General features: G+C 41.7%; 1 protein-coding gene across 1 annotated transcript; it reads right to left on the reverse strand.

Annotated features, from left to right (window-relative positions):
* Nucleotides 1-2,325: 2,325 nt before the first annotated feature.
* SLC66A1L (solute carrier family 66 member 1 like) lies at nt 2,326-7,106 on the reverse strand. Its single transcript, XM_032119986.1, is given in 7 exon segments — nt 2,326-3,629; nt 4,468-4,592; nt 5,612-5,778; nt 5,875-5,965; nt 6,267-6,396; nt 6,530-6,567; nt 7,101-7,106. Coding segments are annotated over 5 exon segments (381 nt in total). The 3' UTR covers nt 2,326-3,629; nt 4,468-4,592; nt 5,612-5,662.
* Nucleotides 7,107-9,943: the final 2,837 nt, after the last annotated feature.

Consider the following 9,943-nt stretch of genomic DNA (forward strand, 5'->3'; position numbering starts at 1 on the left):
AAAAAAGGAAAAAAAATCTCAGTGAAGGCTTTTGTCTGAACTAAACACAAAGCAGAGTTGTTTGGGTTTGGAGGGAGCGGGGGAGGAAGGACACAGGGTAGGAAATAAGAGGAAAGGATGAAGCTTTCCAGAAAAATTTTCACAGGATTCAGGCTGTTAGAAACTTCAGGATGGTGCTGCTCCAGGAGCAAGGGCAGGACTGATTTAGGACTTTGAAACATGTAGGACTGCAGCCCTGTGTACAAGGGAAACATTAAACAGTCATGCATAGAACATAAAGCTCTAATAAAATCCACACCTGGATTTCACATCTCTGACAAGACCCAGAGTATCTCGAGGAAGCCCAACCACCTCCCACGGCAAAGTGGGAGGAAACACTGACTGGAAAAGGAAATGATGTCCAGTTTATAATTCAAATGTGCAGTGATGAAACTCCTCTCCAAAGGAACAGGAGGACAACTCATGCTTTACAGACAACTGGACACTGCCATAACCATGGGAATAACTGGCTTCTTGTGCAACCACACACCTTTAACTGCAGCCACCAAAGCACTGGGATGAGCGTGTTGTGATCCTGTTGAACCAGGCTGAAACGGCTCCAGGGGAATCCTGCACTGGAGCTGCTGCTCCAGCCACGAGCAGAGCCCATTTGTTTCCAGAATTAGTCCGTGCCAGCCGTGTCAGATGGAAGCACAGGAATAGTGCAGCAGACACAGAGTGAGTGAACTCTTAATCCTGCCTTGGACCTTGAGAAATGAGGGTTTATTTTCCACCTAATGAAACTCTGGACACAATCAGGAATAAAGTCGACCAGAATTAGGCAATTTCTCCTCAAAACAGACTGTTACACAAATAGCAATGATGAAACACCTCCCTCTTAGAAATTAGGACTTTTGGGGTTAATTCCTGTTTTCCAAGACCCAGGTGAGCCCGTCTTTTGGTTTCTGGCCTAAAGTGATGGGTAAATTTGTCAGATTTTTATTTTCATGCTTGGCAAGAGGCAGCAGTGAAGCTGTTTTTAAAAGCAGTGCCTTCCTTACCTTCAGGGCTCTCCAAGCAGGAGGTCTGCTTTTGTTTTCTCTTGATTATGAATACTTCATCCATTCCCAACCAACACTATGTACTTGACCAGATTCCTGTAAGCTCCTCAATCTGATTTGGAAGCATCTGTTTCCCATACAATTTGAACTGGAGGACTATTAACAAGATTGGATTCAGACCCCAATCAAGCCAGAACCCAGGAATTAATGCCATGTGCAGGCTGGCACTGCAATCCCGGGGCAGGGAATGGAGAGGGGGAGCTTTGGGGGCAATGAAAAGTCGATTTTCAGAGTCTATCACAGGAAAGCATCTGCAAATCTGTACAGAACGTACTGTGAGGGTCATCAAGATCAAGTTCAAGAGGTTTTTGGGTAAATAAATACTGCCTGGTTTATGTTTCCAGCTGGGGGCTGAAGCAGAAGAAAGTCAGGACTTAGTTCATGGACTAAGCCCTGGATCCCACAATCTGCTCACAGAATGCATTGTCCGATAAAAGGTAAAACCAGAATTTGTTTCAGAACAGCCCAGGACCCACAGTGCAGCCTCCCCACCTCAGTGGGGGATTGTGTTCCATGATGCACGTTTTACCCAATCCACAACCAGGGGTTGGAATGACACTGGAATTTCAGGGCCCATCCCGAGGCCAGGGCTGTCTGGTCACTGCTCTGATTGCAGAGCCTTTTGAAATTCCTTTAATCAGAAAGACAACACTGATGCCTGGGAATCATAACTTCTGGAAGAGCTCCAGGTAAAGCTGGTGAAGAACTTGCTTTTAATCTGGAATGGATTAACATAAAATGCCTGAAATCCCTCCTCGTTCCATCCTGGTTTATGGCTCCAGTTCATGGAGTTAAGCTCCAAGATGTTGTCACACACAAACCTTCAATTCTTCCTGCAGGAAAAAAATCCTAAAATCTCCTTTTTATGCTCCTTTAAGTGCAAATCCAAGCTCTGGTAACAAGACAGGTGACTGTAGTGCACAGTCCCAACCCATCCCTGTTTACCAGGTTTAAAGCCAAGGTAGAGAAGTTTCTCCAAACATTTTGCCTTTAATTTCTTGAGCACAAAATGCCAATGCTCCACCTAGAAAGAGCATGACTAACAATAACTACTACACTGGGCATGAATATATTAAATATAAAATCACCCCAGCATGATGTGCAACCCCTCCCAATTTTTATTGTCTCCAAGTTATAAATTAACCTGTTCAAAGCAGATTTAATGTTTATATTTTCTATAGACTTGCTATTCTTGTAAGAATTATCATTATAGAAAAGGTACAAATTATTGTTCAGCAAGAAGATTTTATTATCAGGTTAGAAGAAATGTGATTTAAAAAAATCCACTTTATTTCTGATCTATTTATTAACAAGCCTGTCCTGAGAATCTTTAGCTGTAATGGGAGAATGATACAAAAATGTCAAGGAACAAAACCCCAAAGCTCCCAACAGGCCATGAAAGGTGGTGAAGAAAGCAGAGAGCCTGGGAGGATTCGGGTTTTTGCATCTTTAGAACAAGCCTCAGTCCACAGGTGCAGTTTCCCATCATGGCCAAGGCAAAGAGCAGGAAAAAGGTACCTTCTGTGCACCTTCTCTGGAACTAAATACAAATTTTATACACAAATCAAAAAAATAACAGCTTTATAAATACAAAGAAATGTTAAAATGTACCCCACAGTACGCAGTTAGAGATAATTTGGGCATTTTGTGATAGAACACATTCAAAAACTTTCAGTCATTCCTGTCCCTGTCTTCCTGGGGCTCTGAATTTCTGAGTTTCAGCACAAACCACTGAAAATTCAGGAACTGTTACAGTCCTTAGGTCTCTGGTTAATGCCATTTTTGTGGGAGTGCAAACAGCAGGGATAATCTGCTTCCAAATGGTAACTAGTTTTTAAGGAATCTGTTGCTGTAGCAGTGTATTTAGTAGATCTTTTTGAAAATACTGTGACGTTCCAGGTAGAGAGGGAATATGAACAGGCTTAGAAATTAATTAGTCACTTCCATAATGAATTAAAATTTCTGCATGTAACTGACAAAGTAAAGCCTTCTACTCTTTTGATGTGCTTGTTGGGTTTTTAAAAATATACTGATAGTGAAGAGGCTGTGGGGAAAAGTAATGGTATCTTGGTGAAAAGGGGCTAAGATTTAAAACTAATTCTAACTTTTATTCCCATGATGGAATAGTTTGGAGACAGAAAAGGGAGGATGCCACTTGCTCACGACAACAATCATACAAAGCAGATTTCCGCTGATAAATCCAGCTGTAAATAATTCCTTCCTCTTCCCCTGCCAATCAATCTTTTTTCCAGCAATCAAAGACCAGCATTTTCCAAAATTCTCATTGGCATTCTCTGAATGGGAAAAAAACTCCATTTTTTTCAGTCGCAAAAGCGAAGTGGGGGTTTGAGTTGAGGAGGGCTCAGTGTGAGGAGAATCCAACACTGGAAGGAACAGAAAGTTAAATAAACAAGTGCCAAAAACCCACTCACATTTTTATGGAACTGAGGGAATCTGCTGCCCAGGTAAAACACACAGGACACACATGCCACAAATGAAGCCTTACATTTCAATCATATCAGGAGAGCCCTGGAAAAGAAAAGCACATGGATTTTGGCAAGAATGCTCTGAGGCATTTCAGAGGATTAAACTGAGAGTCCACAGGCTGAGTTTGTGGACAGAACTCCTTTCAAGCAGTGCAGTGCAGCTCTTCAGATGACCAAAGAGGGCTAGGAAGGGTTTAATCTTCATCTCACAACAATGCAGATCAAAACTGGTGCCAGGCTTTGGGATATGACACTGATATCAATCCAGTCCTCCTGCTCAAAAAGCCTGGGCACAATAACTCAAACCAAAACTAAAAACTGCAGCTCCAGCCACGAAAAAAAATGAATCATCCTGTCTGGAGAAAGCAAAATACTCATTTTTCACAGTTTAAGAGTTGCTGGTTTTCTCACTCTGGCTGTGTTTTGAAAATAAGCTGCTTCCCTGCTGGGCCATGTTGCTGGATTACAATTATTTCCCTGGCATTAGCAGGAAGGCCATGAAGCTGCTGGAATAGGCTGTGAACTTCCCTGCTGGACTGACAGCAGCAGGTACAATGGTGATTTTCCACTTTTATTGATTTTTGGTGGTCTCCACGTGGATGTTTACAGCATTTCCCACAGGCACAGACACAACACTGATGTTCTGTTAGTTCAGAGCAGCACATCCTCGGGACCCAAAGGACACAACAAGCCCAGGATGCTGGTGAAAGAAGCAATTCTGTAACTTCTCTATTTTGGGATGTGTGGGAAAAACATTCACATACATGATTTCTACATCCTTGTTAAAAAATCCTCCAGGTTTCTTTAAAGCACACAAACTTTTCAAGACACTTCTGGGTGGGATTTTTTTTTTTTTTTAATGCAAACAGGTAAGAACTTACATTATTCCTCGGGATTGCTGGACTACGTTCCTGGTTCCCAAGGAGCAGCTGACAGAGGGCAGTGACCCTCAGAGCTCCACACCCCACAATCCAGGCTGTGCCCAAATTCCTCAGGCTGGGACTGCCTGGAATGACACACAAACAAATTAGCTGAAAAATAACATCTGCTGTTGATTTGAGGTCACTTTCTGTTTGCAGTACAAATATGCAAATGTAAAGGTAGAATTTCATGTCTCTTTTTCTTGGCAGCAGTGGAAGTTTCACCTCTTTTTTCTGGGCTCTGTGCCCACCCCTGCTCACTGTTGTAGTACTGATTGTAGCAGTGGAGGAACTGCTGGGGAACCCCTTGGTGGACATTGCTACTGAGAGGAAAGGTTCATTCTCACCTTCTCTCTTACATTATAATTATATATTATACTTTATAATTTATGATTAAATAACAGCTAATAAACAAAACTGCTGAGTAGAATAGAATGCAACTTTTTTCCACACATCTTGATTAAAACCTGCAAAAGCAAGGATATTTGAAATGTGAATGAGTAAAATCTCACTAAGATATTGATGACTCTATCATGTTGGACCAGGCAGTGGCAGCTCAATGCACCAAAGCCTGGGTCTGTTCCCAGAGGAGGCAGCAGGAAGGAAATCCCTCAGCACTGCCCTATCTCCAAGTTTATTATCAGTTCCATATTGAATCTGCTTTATCCCTATTTAGTCTGTGGGGAGGCATCTGGTTTACTTCAGCTTTTTGTTACCTCTGCTGTACCACGGATTTTCTTTCACATTTTTTTTTAAATTGATGAGTTAATGGTTTTGATTTGATACAATATGAAGAGAGCTGTCTTCCATTTCAGACAAAACAGTAGTCCATGGGCAGGCTGAACATTCCAACCACTGCCAGGATCTTCTCAAGCACAACTCCAATAATTTCATTCCCTGGAATATGTGTTTTTAAATGCAGATATTGAAACAGGACACATGAAGATGTCAACATATTTTATGCTATAAGCAAATAAAGCCCAGTTTCAATCAACGGGGAGGAAACCAACTGAACTCCACAAAGAAATAAGGCTGGGTTTCAACTCCCACATATTTCCACAAAAACCATGGAATTGGTTAAAATATGGAACCAGATTCCACAAACCTACTGCATTTTTTATGTCTGTATCAACTGAAAGTACTCCATGGAAAATATTCACAGATGTGTGTGGGTCAGAAGCAAGAAGGAAGGGAAAACAGGAGGCAATAGGGAAAACAGGAGGCAACAGGTCCCAGAACTCCAGAATTTGTACACTCTATTTTTTGATCCCTCTGGAAAAAAAAAAAAAAATTAAATGCTGTAGGAAAATCTCTCAGTAAAGTCTGTACTACATCATGGAGAACATTTTAATTGCTGTAAAAACTTACCTTTTGTCACCTTCTGATTCTTGAGCTTACAGTAAACAAATTGTGAAATCATAATTAGATCCTTGTTCACATAAAAAGCAGCAGTGACAATCTGAAAGAGAAGAGACATTTGCTTGTTCAGTAGGCAGATAGTTTGAAATACCTCAACTGCATGGAAATGCTGCTTCATAATCACAATGTGAATGACAAACACCAAATCACTGCCAGAAATAAACATCAGTGTAAATATTTGTGCAATTATGACTTGGTTTATAGATGGCAGATCAGTGAACTGAATACAAAACTCTTCTCTCTCCCAGTGTGTATTTGGCTGAGCAATGTTAGGTTATCCCAGAGTCTAAAGGGACAGTTCTAAAAGGATAAGTGAAAAAGCAGGAATATTAACAGATCACCTGGACTGGCAACTGGTTTGTTAAAAAGCAGCCTAGGAAACTGGTCAGGTCTCCAGCCACCCAGCACAGCAGGAACGCTCAGGACAGTGCTTGGTCCACTCTCCCACTCTGGCAGGACATGTGAATTTGACTGGAACAAATTCCAGAAGGAATCATAAAACAGTGTAAGCAGAACAAGGTTTAATAACTCAGAAGTTTTTTTCAAAATAAAGAAAGATGAAAGCTGCAGACACAGGGACCTCCCACAGCAATCCCCCCCTCACCTTTGGAAGAACTTGGCATCACCACAGCTCAGCCAGTCCTACCCCAAGTGACAAAGGCACAAACCACAAGCTCCTCACTGCCTCATGTGCTCCCTTTAGTGACCTGCCCTGAAACACCATTTTGTTGTGACCAGAACTACATCACAAGCATTTGACACTCACCTGCTGTAAATACCAGCCTTTCAGTTACTGAGATAAGAAAACCCTCTGTTGTTTAACACAGAAGGGCTCACAACTCCACGTAAGCCTATTAATTGGAGAGCTGTGACTGACAATGAGGACTAGGGAGCAGTCCCAAACCTGCGCCCACTGGACATATCTTGCTGAATTCCATGCTCACAAACATGACAGTTTTAATGTAAAGCCCCTCTCCAATTAATATTTCAGCTCACATTTCTGCAGCTCAACAGCTGAGCAAGCATGGTTTTATTTCACTTGATTTCCACAGCCCTTTTACCAGGTCAGTAAATTATATCCCCCTTATAGGGACAGACTTTGGAGTCAATCCCATTCTTTTCCAGGCATTTTTAGCTGCTGAGATCATTCCCACTTTTCCTTTGTCATCTCCTACCTGCATGTCTGAAACCTGAACCCAGTGACAAAGTGATTCAGCACTGTGCAAGTGCCAACTCCAGTGCTGCTCCTGACCTTTTCCCAACCCAAACTGAATTGGCAGGACAGGACTGGTGGGAGAGCATGGGATTTATATAAACCTTGAGCCAGCTTGTGCTGCAAGTGCACACACAACTCAGGGTGGAGAAGATAAGAGAGGAAAGGTGATTTATTCTCATTTGCTCTAAGTGGCAGAGATTAGTGTCAAGTCAGTACAACAGCACAGTACATCAAGCTCATTTGTCAACCACCAAATATTTTTGCAAACATGAACAACATGCTTCTTTCTCTGGCATATTATTCTATCTGTATTATGCAGATAGAGGAACATATCCAAGATAAAATTAAAAAAAAAAAAAAAGAAAAAAGGCAGCTTTTGCAAAAGGCTTCAGGCAAGATTACTCATGTTTGAGTCTGAGAACTGATTAAGACTTTCAACTTAGGGGAGTGCAGCAAGCAGCAAGCAGACAATGGAAATGAGCCCTGTGACAACACTCCAGCACTCCCACACAGCCCTGGCACATTCTTCCAGGAGGTGCCAAATCCAGGGCGCTCCATTCCTGCACCATCTCCTGTTCTCTGCTGGGCAGATACTGAGAGTGTGTGCATGCAGCTGAGGAGCCACCACTCCTGCATGGAGATCCAACCCCAGAAGTTGATTCCTGCCTCCATTCCCAGCCTGTGCAAATCCCCAAATCCGGTTACGGATGCTGAACATCCTCTGTGCAAAGCCCTGTGCATCCAGACAGATGCAGCAGCTCCCAGTCAGCCCCAATCTCCTGCAGAAACCTGCCAAATTCCAGGGGATAAATACAGCCACTGTGAATGAGGCATTACCCACACAATGCTCGTTCCTATTCACTGACTACAGACACGAGTTGGACTTCCAAGAAAGAAAAATACTTTGTGGATCCAATATGTAACACTCCAAATGTATCACTGCAGCATTTTAGTCTGAGCTGTGTTGGATGAGGCTGTCAGTGACACTGAGGGAGCAGAAATCTGCTACCGGATAAGCTAAACCAAGGAACTTATTGGAATTTAAGACCCAAATTCTGATTTTTCATGTTCAATGTGATGCTAATAAAGTCACAGTACTTTTCTTAGAGGTGCTCACCCAGATTCTGAACACGCTACTCACTCTTAAAAAACATGCTTATATAAAATATTTATCTATTTGTTGGTTCCATGCAATTAATTTGAAGATAATGCTATGAACAACAAGTAATTTATGACTCAGATTCCAGGTGAGCTTCAGAGTCTACTAAAATCCACCCAGGCTAATCAGTGACTCGACACAGTGTCACACAGTTTGTGTTATTTAACATGCCACAGGAAACATGGGAAGCATAAAAAACTTGCAGAAGGCAAATGCAGGGTGATCCTGCCCCCAAAATTCCTCAAATGATGCCATCATGATGCATCAAACTATTCAATTCTTGAAAAAGATTCCAAGTTCGTTTTCACAGAGCATCATTCTCTGTAAAATTGGGACTTACTTTGCTCGTTGGCCAGAAACTCCTTTTTCTTTCCACGAGACTTCAGGTTTTTGTGGCTTTAAATGCTGGAACAAGTTTCCTGCAGGAACTGGCTGCCTCTCCAGAGAACTGTCATCATTGGACCTAAACCAATTAAACAGTAAAAATACAGCATACATTTATACACTGAGAAATCACCTGAGCCTGGAGGATATATTCAGTTTATTCTGCTTATACCGGGGAAGTTATTAGACTTTGTAGCCATCTTTGAAAATAACTTTTAAAGTTAAAAAAAAATGTTGCCAGTAGTATTTCAAGTATTTTTTATCCCATTCTGGCACTGTGCAGCTGAGCAGACTCACTAAAATGGGACATGGTATTTAAATTTGATTTTTTGGGTTGTTATTATTCAATATTTATGCAGCAGAATATTTGTGTTGCCAGTCCCTAAGACTATAATTTTGGTATTACAAAAATTGCTACTCTTCTTAAATCCCTGGCAAAATATCCTGTCCCAGGAAGAGCAAACCCAGGAATTCCACATGAAAAGAGGATAGGGAGACTGCCAGAACATTTCTTTGCTTCCTGTAGTATTGAAGTTGTCAGTGATGAGAAAAGCATGGAATGGTTTGGGTTGGAAGGGACCTTAAAGATCATCCAGTTCCAACCCTCAAATAATAAAATTATATTAAAAATGGTTTATGTTCCTATAATAATTATTTGCCTGCAACCTCATATTCTTTCTTAGATTGCTGCCTAAATACTGGTTACTTCCATTTGGAAAAGTTCCAGGGAAGGCGTGAACTTGGATCCTTGGCATCATCCCTTTCTGCAAAGGTTTAGTGCTTCTCCAGCTACAAATAAAACTGTTGTGGCCCAAGACATTTAGGAATAAGGAATCAGTAACCTGAGCCTCTTGTTTGGACACTTCTTCTCATTTAATATCTTACTCTGGACTAAGTAAACAGAAACAGACAATGGTTTAGAAGTGAAATTCACTTGCTTAGGAAAAGCCTCTCAGTGCAGACAAGAAAAAGCAAGTTTTCCCTGGAATTTGGGAGATTTGCCACAGCTCCTCTGCCTCTCCAGCTGCTGTGAACATCCCTGTGCTCCGGATGTCAAATAACCAGAACTGCAAGTGATGTATGAGGATGTCAGATGTGTGTTTGGCTGATGTGCAAGTTCTTTAAACTGCGGTTACAAACAGCTCAAACCCCAAAAGGGATTCATTTGTACAGTGTTCATCATTTAATTCCTGCTAGGGAAGGAAAAGGTGGAGCTGGGCTATGGAGTAACCAGGGCTTCTGCAAGCATGTCCCAGTAT

This window comes from Corvus moneduloides, chromosome 10 (genome assembly GCF_009650955.1).
Source record: "Corvus moneduloides isolate bCorMon1 chromosome 10, bCorMon1.pri, whole genome shotgun sequence".
NCBI classification, from domain to species: domain Eukaryota; kingdom Metazoa; phylum Chordata; class Aves; order Passeriformes; family Corvidae; genus Corvus; species Corvus moneduloides.